The following is a 21,913-nucleotide window of genomic DNA, read 5'->3' as shown; positions in this document are numbered from 1 at the left end:
GTCATTGTTGAAGCAGCTTAAACAGATATTTAGACCACACAGACCGCTTTCATGATGGCTCTGTAAACATTTTGGCTCAAAGATATGAATAAAAACATACTGTCAGTATGATTCATACATGTTTTCATGAGATTTTCTTTAGAAGCAGAATGTGAGGATTCTGGAATAAGTAAAAGGCTTGTGGGTACACCTGATGCAAATTTACATTTTTTAACCTGGTGAATGCTTGGGAATGTCATTTGTGTATCATCAAACTGAGCAATGTGAGATTAAGTCATCAGATAAAATATGTTAGCAAAAGTTTTACAGATATTTTTGAAATATGTTTACAAATATGGCTAAATTATCCATGATTATAATGTGGACTCATTGAAGCCCAGGTGCCAGGAATTTTGTTATATGCAGAGATCACCTTAGCTAGCCTGTTGGAAATACACTAGTAGGCTGGTGTTGAATCTTAGCTTTTTTAATTTTGCAGAACTTAAACCAATCTGTAGCCCATGACTGGACCTCAGGTTTACAAAAACTGATTTTGAAAAAAGAAGATGAAATCAGAGCAGCAGATCGCTGTAGAATTCAGCTGCAACTTCCAGGAAAACAGGACAAGTCAGTAGAAATCATGATTATGAAATTTTCTAAATGGGCTTATGTATTAGGCATAGATGTACTAGTTCTTCCCTCTCTTTTGTCTCTGTAGTTAGCCCCTGACTTTTGCTCTTATGCCATGATATTGGGAGCTTGAATGTTCCAGAGCAGTTTTTCTCCTGTTCCTCAACTCAGCATTCCAGATGTAAGAAGCAAAAGAGGAACCGTGGCAGTGACAGCTAATGGAGAGCAGCCACTTTTGTATTCCTTTGCCAGGGACGGTGTTCCTCACACTGTTTCATGTAAAAAATAGGAAAATGGATGTATAGTGTATCAAAACCTATATGCTTATATCAGAACTGTGTCTTTGTCTAAGTATTAGAAAATAATGAAATTTCATCATGCTCAACATTTCTAGACTTGGCTGTATCTCATAATAAATGCATTTGGTGGCTTTTTTTTTTTTTTTTAATTGCAGGTCTGGGAGGCCAACTTTCTTTACAGCTGTATTCAATACATTTACCCCTGCCATCAAACAGGCTTGGATCAACAATTTACAAATGGCTAAACTGGCCCTTGGTAATTTTTAGTTACTCAAATTTCCTATCAAGTTAAATAGCTCTAAATGTATAGTCTATTTTTTTATTTTTATTTTTAAAAGATTATTTATTTTTGGTGAAAATTTGTCTGCAGATATTTTAAAACACAGTACAGTAAACAGTAGTGATTGTGTATCACTATAAAATAATAACATTATAGATTAGATGAGGCCTTCATTATGAAGCAAAGTATTTCAATGAGGTCTGGTGATCATTATTAATTGTTACATTTAAATAAAAAAGAAAGAGATATTCTACAGGACAGACAGATGAGGAAGTTATTTGATTATAAACATATTTCTTAGGATCTTATGAACTTTTTATACTTTGAACTTCAGGTTCAAATTTCTCAGTTTTAGCTCAGAATTATTCTAGCTAGGAATTGTCAGTTAAGGCTGTTGGGTTCATTTGTTTAGCTTTTTAAGTGCGTTATAAACTTATGGATGTAGTTTAATTAATGCAAAATTTCTATAGCTGAATATGTAAAACTCAACTTTTGGTGAGGGAATTGGGTTTTTGTTCAGTTTTTTCTTTTTTTTTTTTTCTTTTTTTTTTTTTAACATAACACTGTAGTTTTCACATCAACAGACCTGATCTTAGTGGGAGCCGTAAAAAATGTGCTGTCCTGTGATGTTATTAATCTCCTCTGTTTGCACAGGGCTATAGGTTTTCAAAGATACCTGCATTTTGAATGTCTAAATTCAGAAACATTAACTTGCTACAAAGCAAGTTTCACCAGCGTATTGTTAAAATAGAGTGCTTTTATGGTGTCTCACTGAAGGCAGGCAAAGTAACAAAAAAGAAGAGAGAACGGATGTTTCCATCATTCCAGGAGGAGGATCCTTACAATTATGATAAATAGTAGAGAGGAGTTACAGAATATTCTGAATTGGAAGGGAGCCACAAGGATCATCAAGTCCAACTCTTAAGTGAATGACCCATACAGAGATCAAACCCACAACCTTGGTGTTCTTAGCACCATGCTGGTTGGTGCTCTTACACAGGCAGAGAAATGCTATTTGCCAAACAAATTTTCCAGAGTCTAAGAAGAAATTTGATGTGTGTTTTTCTCTTTCAATAACCAATTGACAAGATCATTAAGAAACTACCATTTTGCTAATGTAAGGTGTTCTTTTTTTTTTTTTTTTTTTTTTTGCATAACCAGTATGTATGTAATCTACTCAATGGAATTTTTGGTCATAGTTTGATGTTGTCATTTAAGTATATATAGCATAAGAACAGCCTGATCAGTATTGACGAGTCCTAAGAGAGTTCTTTTCTGTTCCTGTGGAAAGTTGAAAATGATTATTCAGTGAAAGTATTGCAGGATGTTTGTTGTTTGTTCTTCCCATTGCAGTGGAAGATAACCTATTAGGTTGGTTCTGCATAGAAGATGATGGAAATCAAATAAAAAAAGAGAAACATCCTCTCCTTGTTAGACATATGCCAGTGATGATGGCCAAGCAACAGGAATTTAAGGTGAACAGTATTTTTATATGAGATTACAATTGCTTTTTTGTGTGATATAACTGCTAAAGAATACCATATTGTAAATACAACTACTAGTTCTCTTGAGTTACTACCTTGGTGTAAGACCAGTAGCAGTGAAAGATCCAAGAGGGTCAGAGGAATACTGCAATCTTTGAGGCACTGAGGAACATTGTGTTTACTTTTATATAGCGTGACGTTGACTTTCTGATGTAAGCTCATCACTCAGTGTAAACAGAACTGCTGGGAATTTTTAATTTGTCTTGAGTTTTCCAAGTGTTTGTTGGGGGCTTGGAAGTAACTTAAAGTTTATAAAGTACAGGAATCTGATCTCCATGATAGCTGTCCTTTACTGGTGTAATTGTGTTGAATCCTCCTCAAATTTCTGATTTTCATTAGTGCACAGAGAACAATAGTTTTAAAATAGTTTTTAAAATTATTTTTTATGGGATCGTATAAAAAATGTAGTTCTGTTCTGAGCAGTGATACAGAAATTGTCTTAATAGTTGACTTCCTAAAGTAACACGTCAGTTTGAAGTCATACCGACCACTGGCTTTAATGAGGAAAATAAATACAGCATGTCCAGGCCAATAGATGGAAGGGAAGGGTACTGGATACTGGTTTTTTCCTGTATATCAACAGGATTTCTTGTTGACCATCAGTCAGTTAGGCTTGTGCAAAGACACTAATGGAAATAAAATTGGGTATGTATGGCCAGAATCCCAATATTAAATTAACATTATTGCATGGACACTGCTTAAAGAGGTCAGTCTGCATGTCCTCTCTGTAGGACAGCCTACAGGAGGGAAGTGCAGCTGGCAGCTTCACTCCAACTGTGAGTATACAGGCCTGGATGTTGGGGGAAAATAATTGCTAGTTAGAAATGCAGTTGAAATGTGTAATAGTGTTAAGCCATTCCTATGATACTGGTTTTCAGAGCAGAGCTGTAGTTTAGACTACTGAAACTCTCTACTTTCTCACACAACCATAGTCATTCTTGTCTTATTTAAACAGTTAGTTTTTTCTATATTGAATACTTTGTAAAGTCACCATTGGTGAAAAAGTCAGCTAATTTGTTTGCAGAAACCTAAAATGTATGTTTCCTTAGAGCTTAAGTATTTGTAAGTCCTGGAGATCCATGCCAGAAGCCATGAAGGGCCATGCTCGACTTCTGTAATCAAGTTAGAACAGGATCTTTGTTTTGAAAAGAAGGAGGAGTCTGTTGCCTGTACAGCTGGGTGATGGTCTTTGCCTTGGTACCTCAGGAGAATGTGACAGCATTTGCCTGAGCTCTGGGTCAACTTTGCTAGTTTTGCACCTCCTAAAGATAATGTGGGTGTGAGCCGTCATGTCTTGTTCTTCCAAGTCCTCGATATTACTAGAAAATATGATTTAAGTACTACTGGTGGTTTGTTAGGGTGTCAGGCCAGGTCTTGGGCTGGAAAGAGATCCTTTGCTTGGCTAATTCTCCTTGATAGCTCTCTCTATGCTGCTCAGGCTGCCCAGTGGTGTAAGAAGCTTGTAAGAACTTCTCCCATCAGAGCAAGTTTACACCCCAGGCTTCTGTTAAGATCGAGAGCTAAACTAGCAGGGTTTAACTATGAAAAAATATCATCAGTTTTGACTAAGATGCAAAGGGGCAGAGAGATGCAACAAGCAGCCTGGAAATACACAAGATGCAGGCTGTCTTGTTTTTCACTAGGGATGTATTTCATTGTCACAGCTACTGTAAGTCACCACTATGAGTAGATAGCTTCAGCATGTGTTAAATGAGACATGTCAAGACTGGCATGGATAGCTCTATTTTTTTTTTATTTTATTTTTCTCATCTATTGATTTCAGTCTTTCATCTGTAGAGTGAATTACGTTGGTGAAAAAATAACATTGTTTTTACTAAGGATAATCACTTTTTACACAGGCTAATCACCTGAAGCCTGCTGACTAAAGGGAGATTTGTGAAATTCTTTGCGCTTTGGAAAATTAAGTAAACTTGGAATTTACAACTCTTAACTTTTGCCTGCTTCTTTCTTTCTTTTTTTCTTTTTTAATTATTCACCGTTGAGAAGTGATGTTGCAGGTTATGGTGAAGTTGTCTTAAGTTCATACTAACCAAGTTGTTTCTAGTACTGCAATATAATCACAACGATGTCCGAGGTGAGAACATTAGTGGGAATTATAGAGAACCTTGTGTAAAAATGTTGTATCCCACCTCATTAGAAACCTTTTGATTACATAAACAGTTACAAATTTATATATTTTGAATTGTTTCACTAAGCGTTAGGGAAGTCTGCCATGGATATTAGGGAAATTAGAAATTCATGACTGGTCATAAAAATGTCTTCTTCAGATCCTTGATGCTTGAATAATCTGCAGAGTTGGGATGGACTTAAATATAGATCTTGAGTCTGGTGTAGCTTTCATGTTTTTTTTAAATGGTCTGCATAATAAAATCATGAGTATGGTTATTCATTTACTGACAGTAATATGATGACATGAGGTTGGGATGGAGTAAGGGTATTATGGAAGATAGCATTAGCATTCAAAATGAGTAAAGCACCTGGAAAAATAATCTGAGAGGAAAAAAAAAATAAAAGGGCTGACAGTCAGCAGGACAGACATATGGTCTACTCAGGGAGAAATTAAGAGCTTCACAAGTACAGATTGAAGAGGTGGTTGAGTGGAAGGGTCTGTTAAAGTCATTTTAATAGACCAGCAAGCTAAGGATTGGTTAGGAATGTAATACTGTTACAAAGCACAATCAGTCAATGGGATTTGTAGAAACAGGCTTCAGAAGTGGTAGCCGTGGCGTAGTGCTGCTCACAGCTCTGCTAGAATGGCATGTTCAGATGAGAAAGTTCTGTGCTCTCAGATATACGAGGCTGATACATCAACTGGAGAGATGCCAGTTCGAGAAGTGATGATAGTAATTCTAAAAACAAGAATATAAAAAATCAATTATTTGTAAAAAATAATTAATTGATTAAGTGATAATGTTAATTTAGCCTAATGAAGAAGAGTCTCAGACAAGATCATGACATACAAAAGCCTTATGTGTAAAAGGACACTGCAGAAAAAGAAGTACCTGGTGGCTGAGATGCGAGGTAACAGGCTAATGATTATAACAAGGATGGCGTTAGGTTGGGTATTTGGAAAAACTTAATAAAAATCATGAAGCATTTGAGCAGATCAGCTGGAGAGTTTGTAGTCTTTGGCTTTGAACGTCTTTAAGAGTAGATAAGGAATATGTCGGGAACAATACCGATGCAGCTGACCCTGCCCATGGGAAGCAGGATGGACTAAAGTGACTCCCTGCCTTTTGGGATTTTTTGATATCTTTAAACATTTTAGTTAATTGCAACCTAAAATAGACAGAAACAGGCATATCTTTCTGATGTGGTAACAGCTCTCTTTTCTTCTCTTTGAAGGTTGAATGTGCAGCTTATAATCCGGAGCCATACCTCTCTGGAGAAACAGAGTCAGATTCCTGTGCCATGGAACATGGTTTTCTTTGGGTAAGTGTAATCTTTAAAAGCTGAAGGGTTGTCTCCTGTTTTTCTCCGTTGCTTTCTGTGACTCTCGGCAACATAGAGATCTGAAAAAAAACTAGGTGTTTTTTTTTCTTTGTTTGTTTAAAGATAGACTTCTATAAAGGATAGCTAGTAATTTGTCCATGTGATCTTGCTGTTCTCTGTAGGCAGTCAGTTACGTGTGTGTGATTTGTTAGTGCAGCACAGAACAAATTCCAGACAGCTGAGCACATTCATGAGGGAGTTATGTGCTAATTTATAATGAGGGCTGCTAAAACCCATATGAGCTCACGCTGTCCTACTGTCTGTTTTCATATTTTAAGAATGTTTTAGCCATTAATAATCTGTTTAAACCTGTACATAGGAAAAAAATTACTCTAGCAGATTGTTATGACCCCAAATATACAGATATTCCAGCAGACAAAATGAGGTTGTCAATATGGTTTTGTTTTATTTTTAAAAAAGCAGACTAATGATTTCAGGAACTTTTCTTATTACTATAGTACTGAAATTTTAGGCTAGTCTTGTGAATTAAAAGTTAGAAACAGCTTTTGTTGGTGATCTTTTTCAAGGTGACCCATATAATTTCTTTGTCTTTGCTATTTGTAAATATATGCCAATTAAAACTTTCTACTGCCATAAAATATCCTTTCTTTCTGTTTCCTGTGTTTTTTAATTTTTTACAAACACAAAGTATTACTACATAGAAACATTTACTTCTGTTTGTGTAGGGTTTCCTTGTTTCGTTTTGTTTTTTTTACTTCTCTCTGATCTCTAAAATATACAAATTTGTGTACATATTAATGATACTTATTTCTGGATCAGATTGAAATTTAGGATCCCGTATCAGCAAGTTTACAAAAGGGATTATATTATATAATCCCTCTTTCTGTTGGCACAGAGCATTTCTTTGTAGACCTGTTGTGGTGCAAAGGACAAGCCTCAGATGCATTACCTGAGGTAATGCATTTAAGAGAACCTGAAATAACTTAGAACACCTGTTATTAAAATAATATATTACACAGATACTTATTGTAATTGAATTACATAAAGTATATACTTTTGAGTCAGACATCAGAATAGGCCATAATATTATTCCTACTTTCAAAAAATAAAGAACTGGTTTTGTGAGTGTACAAGGCAATTTTGCGTACGTAATGTTTTGACATCTCTTGTATTTGTGCTGAATTATTTTCTTACGTCTTAATGCATGAAAATTCATATTCACACATATAACTTGAGATACACTCTTCAGTTAACATTCCAGTCATTCCTGCTTGTAAATGCTGATCTTCCTGGAGGCGGCTCAGTCTTGGTATATTTCTTTTTATTTTCCTTTTTCCAATTCAGATTGGCAGTTGTACTAATCAGATGGGCCAGATTGCAATAGTCTCATTTCAAAGCTCCAGCCCCAAGGTTATCGAGTGCTTCAATGTGGAATCACGGATTCTCTGCATGGTCTACATACCAGAGGAGGAGAAGCTGAAAGAGCAAAACAAAGCTTTAGACGCTGAAAATGTTCTTGCAACAACTTCTAATGTGCCTACTATTTGCCTTGGCATGGAAGAAGGAAGGTGATTCTTGTTTTTGGTGTAATGCGTATGATTTATTCATTAGGTTTACTATTCTGTAGCAAAATTGTGTGATACATTTCACAGACAGTGAGTATTCTGAGTTGGAAGGGACACACGAGGATCATCGAGTCCAACTCTTATGTGAATGGCTAGTGTGGGGATTGAACCTGCAACCTTGGTGTTATCAACACCATGCTCTAACCAGCTAAGCTAATCTCAGGGTCAATTCCAAGAAAATATTTACTTTTTTAAGAAGTATCCATGTGTTATCCCAGTGACCTCAACGTAGCCTTTCCACTTAAATCAAGGAAAAAATACACTCTACATTATTTTAAAATATACCGTGTAGTATTTAAAATTAAAGCAATGCATCTTTCTGATGAAAGAGGATTAATTAATTGTGCATCATATCTGAAAAATATAAATATTACTTTTGTAATGTTACAACAGAATCTTCAGGTATTGGAAAACTTTCAGAATGGCAAAGAGGAATCCATTAACCTTCTACGCTGTGATATTATGCAGGATTTGCCATGAATGGATAATATTACTGTTTAGTATTGACATGCATTATTTTACTCTATTTGAACTGATGGCCTACTGACTCATCACTTGATTTATACTGAAGAACAAGGCTACATTTTCTGAACTTTTAGGTCTGTAACCAAAGAGATCTGGTTATAGCTAGTGAGGGCATAACTGCGTAACTACATGTTATTTTGGAAGATATTTCTAACTAGTCTAAGAGAAGAACAAAATTCTCCAAGGAAAATGCCATGTTTCCAGCAATTAGTGCAATTAATTCCAGATTTAACAATATTCCTAACATACCCATGGTAATAATCAGTAGGAATGGTGTAAATTTTAAGTATAATTGACATCTGGTAGCAAGTTTTTCTTGTCCCTAGTTCTCCAGGTAATACCTTTTATTTTTTTTAATTAATAAATATTTTGGATAGACTCATAAGGAGGACTTTGAGCAGAATTTCTATTATGCCTCTTCGTTGAATAAATGTTTCTTCAGACAAGGTAATATGAAAGTGTTGTCATATGTCAATGTTAAGTAATTGCAAGTTGTCTACATAGACATTCTGGAGTGTCACGAATAAGGGAGAAAACCTTCCCCCCCCAATATTTTATTCTAAACCTCTCATTTGCATATTCTATTAAGAACTACATAATGCATAATGTCACAGGTCTGTTTTTTCTTGCTTCTTTTTATAGCATTTCTATTTACAAAAGTTGCCAAGGCTCAAAGAAAATTCGACTTCAGCACTTCTTCACTCCTGAAAAATCAACTGTTATGAGCTTAACATATAGGGCTCAATACTTGTTTGCTGGCTTAGTAAATGGAAACATCTCAATCTACACAAAAGCAGAAGGTAATGTAGTGATATGATTTAATGGCATCCTGAGGAACTCACATGTCAGTGTATTTTGGCAGAAGTAGTTTTCCACTACTATATTTTCCAAAAATTCTTTGTAAAACTGCGGAACTAAGGTTACTGGACTTTCCGGTACATCTGAAGAGACTTGTTTTCTCTTTTTGAAGGATGGTAGAGACTTTGATACTGTTTCCACTTTCACCATATGTGAAAACTAATTTTTTCCCCTTAGCTTAAACCCTGAGATCTTCAGTGTTGCAAGAATCCAGAAGTTTATGCACTAACAAGCAGTATACTGTACTTTACACAACACAATGCTAATTCTACTCAACTACCCAGTATTGGTGTTTATGAAAGACAAAAATTCCCTATTGATAGAGATTTCTGTATATCTCATTTAAAAGGACAACCCCATTCTTTCTGTACAGATAGGGTAAGTCTTTCCTATGTGTGCAGTTCATGTATTTCATGGTAGGACTCCTTTTTCTATTAGCATCACAGTTGGTTGTTTTGTATCTAGCTGAATAATTGGCTAAAATAATTTGAATAAAGGAGAATCCCAGGTAATTCTTCTAAACCATAAAAGTCTTCTCCAGAAGTGGTTCAGGTTCTTGTCTGTATACTCCAGTATATCTCAGTAACTCTCCTGCAGTACTGTATACACATCTAGTCAATTCAGTTCAAAGACAGCAAGACTCAAGGTTTGAACTATGAATTTTTAATTGAGATGTTAGCAGAGACTCCTAACCTTGCCAAGTGCAGAGCCAGCAGAGATCTGGTCTGCCTTATTTGTGTGAGCTGCATAACGGTGGTTGTCACGCTTCACTAATGAGGTGGGCCCTGTAAACAGTTCAGCTGTATTCCTTTGGCAGTGTAGCTAAGAAAAGTTGCATGAGTTACACATCTACTACAGAAAATGTTAAGGACGGGGCAGAGCTGTTAACCAAACTGAATTACATTATGAGCTGGAGGTTCTTGCATCGACCAGGATCACAGCATTCCCTGTTTATTTTATGTCTTTTGAAGACATGGGTTTTGTGCAGCTCAATACTAACAGAGCCTGTCAGAGTCTAGGTCAGGATCGCTGAAGCTTTGGGATGGGAAATAATCACATTTTTCTGACTCATCTTGTGGTCCCTTTTCTTACATCTTGGTCAGTGTGTGTTGTTTCAGTTCTCCATACCCCATGGAAGTTGTGGGATTCAGCTGCTCCCGTCTTCCTTATAGTTGGCTGCTATGGTTATGTGAGACAGTCTGCCCTGGAGGGGTGTTTTTATGAGCGCTGACCTATTTTACCAAACAAAGGAATCCAAGCAGTGGAATGGGAGGGAGGGGGAATGCAGCCTCTGAGGAGCTTTGTGCAATTCATCAGGGTCGCCTTCTGTTCTGCAGTAGGGGTTACTTTCCAGCCATGCACTTCACCTTGGGTTTTGGTCTGTCATCATTAAGGAGATTAAGAAAAGATTTAAAGCAAATGTGAAATATGTCAGTGCATTACAATATATCTTGATTTGAAGCCTGAGGACAAATGCTATGACATGCACAGATAAAGTGGTTGTGCAGCCTGTTATGCAACTCCATGAATGAAAAAGGATAATCTTTCTTCTAGGATAAAAATCTACCTCACAATTTCTGATAGAGTTGTGATCCTTTTCTTTTCCTCCCTGGGCAGAAAGTGTGGCAGATCAGTTCAGTCACTGAGGCCTGATGCCTTACTGTAGGTAGTCAAAGACCCATGACTTGTGTAATTTGGTTTTCAGTACCCAAACAGCTCTAATTTCTCCTGTTGTTTTCAGGTGGCTCAATGCATGTAAATATCCAGCTTGTTTACAAACAGCAAGTGCTCTCTTCTGACTTTCTTCACTAGAGAGCTTTGTCAGATCAACAGAATCCAGAACACTCTCTGGCTGCAGAAAATCTTGTCTTGAAGTAATATAAAAGGCAAACTGAGAAGTATGTACAGTAAACCGAGGAACAAGTGCCATTAGTGAGAGGTTGGAGGTGTGCAGTGAGATTTCTTCCTTTCTGGAGGGTAGCCGTGTTTTGCGGAGACATCTCTGTATCCGTGTATTTTCACATATGAGGTAAAAAGTACTTAAGCCTCATTTATGTATTTGAACATAAATTAAAAGCAGAGTCAATGAGGCGCTGGTATCATAAAATCTACTCAGCTCTTAAATATGAACTAACATGCTGATCTGTGAAAATGTCACAGGAAAGTAGGATATAGGTCAGCTAATATATTAATTCTAAAAATAATAATTAATTATTATAAATAATCCTTAATTTCATGTGAGTGAGAAGACTACTTTGGGGAACTGTGAAATAGCTAATGCAATAAATGCTGTTGTATATAGTAATGGGAGCAATGCAGATTGCAAAATTTCTGACACCACATCTGTCAGGACTTTGTTTTCCAGGGCAATTAACTTTTGCATAGTTATCAGTCTGAAAAATTCTGCATTTAATGTTTGCCTCAGGTTGAATTATTAGTAATATTTCCAGACAAAGCACTTTTCCAGAAGAGGTTAAGGGAAAAGTACATTGTATTGTCTTTGTTAAAAAAAACCAAACAAAACCCCTTTGTGATGATTACAGACAGCCCAGCAGATGTGTTTTCTGAGTGATGTAATAGCAAAAAAGGTCAATGCCTGTTTGACTTCCATTCACAAAAGTGTCTTAGGAAAGGGAAATCACAATCTTTATGTAATATAGGTGTATTGTTCCTGATATACTGTACTCCGTTCCAGCTACTTCCTTTCTGCTAGGCACCGATACACATTTCCTTTCCATAAAGCCCTGTAAAGAATATGGAGAGAAACAGGAAAAAGAAAGTAAAAACTCAGTGATTGTGGCAGAGAGTAGAAGAATTAATATATTAGTAGTTTCAGAAAGAGTTCGGTTAGGATGAGAGAGCAGATGCATAAAACAGATGTGCTGCTTTGATTGCAATGATCGGTATGTGCAGCCTCTCACTGGTGTGTACAGCACACAGGGAGTTCTTGCATGCTCACTCCCAGAATTAAATTCATACCATTAGGCATGTTTGGTGATCCACCTCTCTGCAGGTGACATCTGAACATCAGGGAACACAGGTTGTGGAGTCTCCCTCCTTGGAGATATTCAAAGCCATATGGACACAGTTCTGGGCAGCCAGCATGAGGTGACTCAGCTTGAGCAGGCAGGTTGGAACAAGTAACTTCCAGAAGTCCCTTCTAAGCTCAGTCATTCTGTGACACTGAGTAGAGAGATGTCCAAAGAAAGCTCTAAGAAATTGAAACTAGGCATTTCTAAACATCGTCCTACTTCCAGGTGCTGCTGAGCTAGAGAAGTGCTTCTTGTGTTTCACAGAGGAGAGCTTGCAGCTATGGTGAGTTTCTCAAGCTGAGGATGAATCATGCTGCTTTGTTTTTAAAAGAGGCTAGGAGAAAAAGGACATAGAATTTCTCATATAGTATCCTCATGGGTAAGGCACTAGGTTTTCAGTTGAAGAGACCTCTATTTTATCAAATGTTTCTTTAATATATAAACTTTTGCACTGTTGCCTCTCACCCAGTCTTTAATTCCTTTTTTTCCAAGAGCATGGAGAAGGGATGCCAATGCTGCCATTGCCACTCCAAGTATCTGTCACCTGGGTGGCTAGAGGTCTCTTCTGGAAGCCTGAAGATACTGATGAGAGTCGTCTTTTGCCATAGAGAGAACTGAGCCCACACACCCATAAGAGAAAACTCTTGCGTGTTTTAACAAAAGCTGTATTTTCTAACAGGTTTTTGTGAAGCCTGTGCCTGTAGGTGTATGCTGCTAGGTTCTGACCCTGAGATTTATGAAAAGAAGAAAGGCTCAGCTTTGAGGATTGCAATTGAATGTGAAACAATCAACAGCTGAGGCAATTCTGGCCGTGCACAGAACAGAAGTTTATATTCTTCAAAGAGACTTCACCAGTAAAAACTTAGGGATCTCTGAAGATGACTTACCTTTCCAAAGAGGCCTCATGACACTAATCAGTGAGCATTTTCAGAGGATTAGTATCAAGGAAAATGATCAAAACTTAAAGGAAATACAAGAGTAAGGGGAGACAGTTACAACAGTGAAGGAGTAGCAAGTCAGTTTATTGGCAAGATTCCTTGATTCATTTGATAAGACACTTGTCCTTTGTTGGAGGACAAAAATTGAGGAAAGGAGGAATATGTGGAATGTAAAGCACTGATGTCAAAATGTAAAGCACTGATTTCAGAGCTTGAGTGGCTTGATGTACTGTTCCAGCTTGTCTGAAGAGTGCATTTCTGGCATGCGATTGCCACTTAGAGTAGACGTGGTGAGAGGTATTGCTGTGAAAAGTAAGAAGTGACACTAAGCTGTTAGAGAGAGGACTAGAGCAGTGATATTGAAATAAATACTGTTGTCTTGACTGCATTGTCACTGTTAGCAGTAACACATAATAACTGTTACCAGGAATACACTGACATTGCTGTGGCTCTTACTTGTATATCTCTTACCGGGACCTCCAGCACCACTCTCTCTATAACACTAGATAGAGCTCTGTCAGCTATTTAGCATGAAGAATTTGATGCATATGTGGAAAAATGATTATGCATGTATAGCATAGGACACTCCTAGTTATATGTTATTTAGAAGAGCAGACCTGACTCTCTCATCTTATTTCCAACTGGTAAGGAATGTGCTAAACTTTTTACTTCTGTAGCTACCATTTTACTCCTCCACAGTGCTGGTTTATGTACCATGTGATGGAAAAAATGTTTGTGCTCCACTGCACTAATTAACCAAGAACTGCTGTTCCCAGGGCTGTGTTGGCAGCTCTGTTGAAATCATCAATAGTGCTGCTAAGCAAGAGAGGAAGCTGTCAACAAAAAAGCACGTTTGGTTCAGCTCGACTGAAAGTGTGAAAGAAGAGAAAACTGCTACAGACTTTGAGAAGACTTTCTGAGGAAATAAACTATATGTTTATGTTAATAAGTTATCTCATATGAAGACTTGAGCTTGCCAACTAATTATAATTATGAAAAATACTAAATATTAAGAAATTATTTATAAATTAAATAATAAGAGACTTGTAAATTAATGTAAAATAATATTACTTTCCTTCACTGGGTTTTATGGAAACAAACCACAGAAAGATAAAATAGCCAACATTTTGTTCTATAAAATGAACATTGTTTTAAGCCTTCCTGCCTGATTAAATGTGAGTGAATAGAAAGATAACTAATTTTCCAAAATTCATAAAAATCACAAGACTCACAACAAAATTAACTAGTGGAAATGTCCTTATACATTAAAATCTTTGAAATATTTCATGATCATGAGATATCTTTGATGCAGCTAAACTGCCTGATAAAAGCACTGCAAGGTACTGTTCAACATTGGGATATAAACTATGGCACATAACTACTTGAGAAGTATAACTTACAGAGAGTATTTAAAATAATGGCACAAAACAAATCTATTAGTATAAAAACTGTCTTCTATTTTTTAAAATATTCATCTAGTATGTAAATATCAGACTGTTTATATATAACATAAATATTCAACATCTAATTCCCAGAAGCCCCTAGATTCGTTTCTGTATTTGCCCCTGTTCTCAGATTTTGTAGATGCCTCTCATTCCTGCAAATAGCTGTACCTGCAGTTCATATAGATACTTATATTCTATTAACAATAATGTTATTGAAACTAACAGAGGCTGTCATATCCTGAGTATCAAGCATTTGGTGTACTTATATTAAGAGTCTACACCTGCTTTGATAAGGCCAGTTTAAGATCCAAGTCAAATAAAACTTGCAAATCATACAGTAATCTTTGTGTTGTTAATACTTGTCTGGACTTTTCTTACAAAGCAGAAGGAAAATCACTCTCTCTTCTTTCACAGTTTCCTTCATGTTACCACAAGTGTCAGGCTTTGGTCTTGTATTTGCTCAGGGTGCAGGTATCTGATTTACACAGAAGACTGACCTCTGGTTATAGGATATATGTACTGCATATCACATCTCGTTTGGTTCCATATATTTACCTCACAGGTAGAAGAAAAATTTATTTTATTTTGTGTGGCTTTTCATCATTCTAGAGACAATAGTGACCATAAAATCTTTCTGAAACTAAAATTATGCTTATTTAGAGAACAGAAGCAAGGCATTGATTGAGCAGAATTCTAAGACAAGCCACACTTCTGTGAGCACTCCTGCAGGTAATGTCCAGCCAGGTCTCCAGGACCCACGCTGTATACATCTCCACTGTTTGTTTTTCTGTTGTTCAATTCCTACTTTTCAGACAGTAGTTTGCTGGGGTCCTTGCACTGGTGTTGTCATATTGTATTCGTTGAGATTTTGCTGGCAAAAGTTTTATCTCGGCTACTATTTCTTACTTCTTTTCTTTTTTGTTAGTAAAAAAATAAATTTGTTCAGTCAGTAACTAACCAAGGATTTTACAGCATCAAACAAGGCTGTTCCTTATCTTTTTGAAAGTGCTGGGCATAATTTTAAGTACATGGATAGTTCCAGTTGTTGGAACTGCTTACATAAGTCTGTCTTGGATCTGCAGGTGTTTACACAAATAGAATAGAAATAATGCTTCTTTTCACTTAGATTTTAGAAGCAATGAATGTTGGATCAGGCAGATAAGATGAAACAGCCAGCATCAAACATGAAGTCTGTGCAGGCAGGTGTTGAATAGAGTCTGCTGAGATCTGGAGAGAGAGGCAGGGGAGAGTATTATGTTTTTCTGAAAGTGTGACTTTGATAGTCTTAAAACAACCTGTGAACTAGACACAGACTTGCTGAGTAATTTTGCAAATGGGTGATAAAATTCTTGGTCAGCATAGTGACGTTGTGATCTTTCTTTTAGCCAGCAGCCTGTGGATAAAGCATTTACACAAGTGTGTTGGATTACCAGACTTAATCCCTTGCCTTGTTTGAGAGGATTTTTACCCATGCTTCCCACTCTCAACAGATTTCCCTGGCTGCCACCAAATAAGAGGAGAGAGATACACAGTGCTTAATTTCTCCTCCTGGTGTGGTTCCAATTTGTATAATTATTTAATCATTCACTGAGGCAGGGAGCAGAACACAGATGACCCATCCTTTAAATACTGCCTAATTACCAGACTAGAGAGTCTCCCCCTACCCTGTTTTTCCCCTCATCTGTCTCAGATGCTGTCTGATCTGGAAGTTCCATTAATTTTTTTCTGTACGTTGTGTTGTTCAGTGTGAAAATATAACTACGAAAGAAAAGATAGCTTTTTGTTCTGCATATCTGCACTTTGCCCAAATTCACAGTCTTTATCTTTCAGAAAAGGCAGCAAGAACATACTAGAATTATGTTGGGCTTATCCCAAAAAAGGGTGCTACTTACAGGATGCTGTTACAACTTCTGCAGTCAGCATCCCTTACACAATGAAAGTTGGGCCACACACGTGTGCAGTTTCACTCTCTGAAGGCTTTGCACTGCCCACAGTGGTTACAGCATTAATAGAGTATGGACAGCCTTCACTTTAGAATTTAATTTGAGGATAATGTGGTTGCTAGCGAATGAAAACTTTTCAAGAAGTTTGTTTATTACTAATAGTTCACATGAGTCATAAAGAACACAGAATGACTTTAACATTGCTGGGAGACTTTGCACGCTAATAACTGGAGGCACTCTTCTCAATGCATACTAAAATAATGAAAATTGTTTTGACAGTCTGAAACTAAATGTCACTTTTACAAAAGTGCTTTCAGAAGAGGGCCACATCCTGAATATGACTCAGCAAAGGTTGTATCATACAGATGACAGAAGTATTGAGAAGTACTCCAGAAATGAGGCTTCTCATTTTCTTTGCTGCTGTTATTGGTGAAGAAGGAAATGTTGTACCCCCTTTACCTAAGAAAATGATAAAAGATACACTTGTTTTCAGGATGGAAAAGAAAAACTTAAATGCTTCTCTAAAGATGTGTTTTCCTTGGTCCCATCAATCAAAATTGAAGTGGTTACTGAGTTGAAACCAGTGTGAATAGACAACTTTTCTGCAGCTTGTACAGAAAGAAAACTTTAAAATGAGGAAATGGTGCTTTTAAATATGTATTTTATCTTAGTGTAAAAAACCAGATACTTTAACAGATTTTTATATTATTAATAAATCATAATGTATAGAAATGTGATCTTTGAGACTATGTTCAGTGAGCACTTACAATATATAAACTAACATGAAAGCATTAAAATAATTATTGTGATATTTAGTATGTCAATTTGTATGTATAAAAGATAGAGCTGCAATTATTTCAAGAAGCATATGTTTCTGGCTTTTAATTTAGGGGATAAATCATCTCCTAATCCTTGTTTCAAAGAGATGGCAAGTGAGAATGACCAGAGCAGGAAGTAGTGACATGGATTTCTTATCAGAAGCTCGCTGAATAACTGATTGTGCCACATACACATGCAAAATGTAATTTTGATCTGATAAATGCAGTCCAAAGAAAACACTTCGGGTTTTATAGTTAGGGGAAAAAATAAGAAAAGTGAAGATATGGCACAAGACTAAGTTTTAATTTCTTTTTTTTTTTAATTTCCTTCCTAAATGAAACATCTAGTAGCAGGAAGGTCCATTCTGTCAATACGCTCTTAGAGAGTCATCTGAACTCGTTAGAGCCTACCATAAAAATCTGAATGGCAACTTTTCACATGAAAGATGAATCTGTCCTAGTTGGAAATTGATTCATCTTGAAATAAGTTGATTGTGAGCTCCTCCTGAGTTGAAGACAATTGTGTCTGCCATGGCTTTCTCACTGTATTTCTTCTGGAAAGAAAGCAGTTGTATCAGAACGGCAATTTGAGATTCTTGGATTATCATTTAATCTAGATAAAATTTATTCAATTGACAGATATATGAGTGCTTGGTTTTGGGTTTTCCCTGTAATGTTATATTATCCTTACAGACCTACCCTGGAAGCTAAAATTAATCATGCATAAATCACAGCATAGCTTGAAGTGGCAGAAATTCAAACAGTAGGCTTTTCAGAACTGTTTTAAAGCAAAAATCACCATTTGGTTGTGTATAACCTTTCTTCTTCTTTTTTACTGAAGATGGGACATGGAACACGGAACCTCAGAAGATAGTTAAATTGGGGGTTCTGCCTGTTAGAAGTCTGCTTGTGATGGAGGAGACCATTTGGGCTGCATGTGGTGGACAAATTTTTGTAATCAGCACTGTGACGCACTCCATAGAGGTAAACACTTCTAAGAGCATTGCTCAAGTATTATGCTATAGGCTATATAAGAGGTGAAACTTTAAAGATTAAAATCTGTTTAGGAAACTTCATGATTTAAGAAGCGTTTTATTAAACATGGTCTCAGTTCTCTGCCGATGTCTCATTATACCTTGCTTCCTTTTGCCCGCTGGTTTCCATAAGACACTTGAACTCAGAATATTTGGGGCAAGAGATTTTCTTAAAAACAAAATCTGAGGAAAGGCAGCAAAGGAATGAGTGTCTATAGGAATTTCCTTTTAATTACAGAAGACAGTTTAATTAAGGGACTGCCTCTATATAGTTAGATGTTACTTTTACATTATGGTGATATCATAATACAGTAATACAGTACAATATAATAAAACTCCGAAAACATTCAGAGTTTTGCTCCTCAGTGACCTACAAAAATTTGATTTGCATAAGAGCACTTTCCAATGAATAGCCATACAAAAGCCATCTTTTCTGGAATGAGAGAAGAGTGTTAAGGATTCAAACTCATATTTGTGACCACATTTGCCAGAAAGTGTTAAGTTGTGGAAGTGTTAAGCTCTTATTTTTGTCAAAATTGCAACTTCCACCAAAAGAACGTCTTAGTGGTCCAAAGTTAAGAGTTGATAAAACATTAGGAATTAAACTTCTCCTTCAATTTACAATACAGTGTCACTGAATTGCATGATGTTTACAGCCATAAAGTTCTTTCAAACAGGAGTTGTGATGAGCTCACAGCCTCCTTCTTTGTGTGCTTTGTTGCTGCTTTTTTGTTTCATTGATGATCGTGTTTTCTCCCAACAATTGTCTATTTGGTACAATTGATTCTGTGAGTCACTGTCATGGGTTTGCAGGGAAATAGCTAACATCCTAATTTCCTCTGGTTCTTTCTGTGGTTTTTGGGTGATTTGTTTCATCCAAGAAGATGCTTGGATCACATATTTTGCTACTTTGTTTTTCTTGAAGGCTTGTTTGGTTGATGGTTTGAATGGTATGATTAGGGAAAGATTTCTGAAGAGTGATTTGGAGAGGTGCTTGGAATGGACTTTATTTAGTTTTACAGCCTCTTGGACACATGGTTACTGTTCGAGAGACTTTGATGACAAATCTCTCTGATTCCCACCAGGAAATGCATAGCAATGGTAAGAGATCACTGATGGATTGTTCCTGTGTGGGGCTGAATATTCACAGCCAGATCTTGGTAAATGTTTGGCAATTCTGGCTTAATTCTGTCACAAAGCTCTCCCTAGATCAGACGGTATGGCTGCAGTCTGGGCTATTCTGGGCTGTTTTGGCAGAGGAGAACAAACCCAGAATTAAATAAGCTTTGAGGATTAAAGAATGTTTAAAGCTTCCTCTGTCATAATGCAGTACAGCACCATGGATTGCAGTGTTGAAAACAGAAGCTCAGAGAGATAAAATTACAAATATTCTATCAATCTGTCTTAGACATGGCAGTTTCATTTTTCAGCTGTTACTACAGGTTTTTCTACAAAAGCATCACAGGAGGTTTTTTCTCATTTCTGGGGTGCTTTGTAAACTAACCCCTCCATTGTATTCAGAGCTCACATTATTACAGGTCTACTGATTCTTATAGCTATAATTAATATAAACACAATGAATGCTGCAACAAACAACATATAAGAAATGGTGCAACTGGAAATGGTGTGTATGGGTTGAGTAATGTTTTTTCAACACAAATAATTTTGTTCAAGAACATGATAGTTTTTTCTATGTCTGGCTGATGATCAGTCACACAAATACCCATGCCATAGCATGTGATCTTCCTCATAGAACTGTGAGCAAATGATGATTTTTTGTTGCTTCTTTATGTGCAAGTACTGATCTTATTCTCCTCAACTTGCCAGACTGAACAGCTCACTGTTTTCATTATTGCTGCCTGCTCAGTTGCCTGACTTGTTTTGATAACTTCCTGGGTTTATATTTCCAAAAGTGATCTGCTACGATGTCTTTGCCATGTTCATTGGCAATATTATTTCAATATTATATGATACAAGGCAATTTAAACTCTGTCTATATTGAATATTTATTATTAAATATTTAATAATATTAAATATTATATTAAAATGTTTATAGAATATAATAATTATATATATATTCTATATTGTATATACATCTGAGCTACCTCTTCCTTACCGTGAAGAGCAGAAGCTTTGCTCCATGAAGAGAAGCAGCAACAAGGAAATGTTTGTTCTCCCTCTGTGCTCTCTCTTGTTGACAGTTAGTAGTAATGATTTGACTCAAGATCTTTTGCATAAACTTAAATCTTTGCTCTATCAGCAGGAATCCAGGGCTCAACTGTTATTCTTCCCTCTTTACTGAACTTCTTTATATCTCCATTCCCTTAATGTGGAGATACTCCATAAATACTCCAATACAGATGCTTGTTAGTTCATTGCTTCCTGCTATCATGCATACATACTGTGTGCTCTGTGTCACGTACATTATCTATAAAGGCCCTTGACTAGTTTTTAAGGCTGTATTTGTGCAAGCCCATATTCGAGACCATTTTTTAAACTTTGTGCTTGTGAGGCACTCTTTACTTCATAGGTATCTTTTGTTTAACTGTGCACTCACCAAGTGCAAAGTACATTATCCTTGAAAACAATCTCATTCCATGTCTCCTTGCTTTTCTAAGATTTTTATTTAAGATTTTTTCTTTATTTAATGACTGTTAATAAATTAGCAGGTTTGGCATCCTGTATATTGGGTTTGAATATTATTCTCTTTTCCTGCCTTCTCCTCCCCCCTGCCCCCACACCTCTGATATGGATAAGACTCTCAATTCACTTGTTCTAATGATATGTTATTGCCTAATGATATGTTACTGTAATAAAATGTTTTAGGTATTGTATTTTATTGGCACAGTGCCCCAAACTGGCACAATGCCTCAAGATCCTTGGCAAGGCACATGTGAGAAATGCATCAATTGCTATTATATATTAATTACATACTCTGATACTCTATCTATGAGGAAGAACTTTGTTACTTAGTTTTGGCCCTAAATCTGACAGTTGTATTGCTGTTGGGTATAGACCTACATCCCATATTTTTCACTGTTCCTGTAGCCCCTTGCACTCTGAAAAGGCAGTTCATGTTTGTTTAAAAGCTTCAAAAAATGCGAGAGTAATTAATAGAATAAAGTCACCAGCTGAAGTCATTCCATCCTGGTCTATTTTGTCTTGTTTTTAAAACTTGGCTGACTATACAGGAGTTACACTGAAACATTCAGCTGAATAAACCAAATTAAAATCCCTACACATATATTTTGCCTGAGTACTACAACTTCTTTAAAGTAGTGAAAGTCATTTGTTTTACATTGAAGATGAATCTCATTATGCATTTCTCAGGAAGCTTGAGAAGTTGTGGTTCAGCTCTTGGTGCAGCTGTTTGGTGTAAGTGAGCACCCCTCAAAGAAATGCTCCAGCTATGCCCCACACTGCTGGAACACAGTGAGCTGCATCGAGCTCAGGCAGCCACTATGTCTTCTACAGCTCCTGTGTTGCTAT

At 36.5% G+C, this 21,913-nt stretch overlaps 1 protein-coding gene across 4 annotated transcripts in view; it reads left to right on the top strand.

Annotated features, from left to right (window-relative positions):
* The window catches only part of ARHGEF10 (Rho guanine nucleotide exchange factor 10), a 111,766-nt gene that overhangs the window by 74,658 nt on the left and 15,195 nt on the right, over positions 1 to 21,913 (top strand). For all 4 annotated transcript variants that reach the window (XM_032683432.1, XM_032683430.1, XM_032683428.1 and 1 more), the window contains 7 exons: positions 479 to 606; positions 1,064 to 1,164; positions 2,542 to 2,663; positions 6,099 to 6,185; positions 7,551 to 7,774; positions 8,999 to 9,156; positions 18,232 to 18,374. In XM_032683432.1, the coding sequence (XP_032539323.1) occupies positions 479 to 606; positions 1,064 to 1,164; positions 2,542 to 2,663; positions 6,099 to 6,185; positions 7,551 to 7,774; positions 8,999 to 9,156; positions 18,232 to 18,374 (963 nt within the window). The remainder of the gene's footprint in view (positions 1 to 478; positions 607 to 1,063; positions 1,165 to 2,541; positions 2,664 to 6,098; positions 6,186 to 7,550; positions 7,775 to 8,998; positions 9,157 to 18,231; positions 18,375 to 21,913) is intronic.

Source organism: Chiroxiphia lanceolata, chromosome 3 (genome assembly GCF_009829145.1).
Source record: "Chiroxiphia lanceolata isolate bChiLan1 chromosome 3, bChiLan1.pri, whole genome shotgun sequence".
NCBI classification, from domain to species: Eukaryota; Metazoa; Chordata; class Aves; order Passeriformes; family Pipridae; genus Chiroxiphia; species Chiroxiphia lanceolata.
This window is presented reverse-complemented; position numbering and strand designations above follow the sequence as displayed.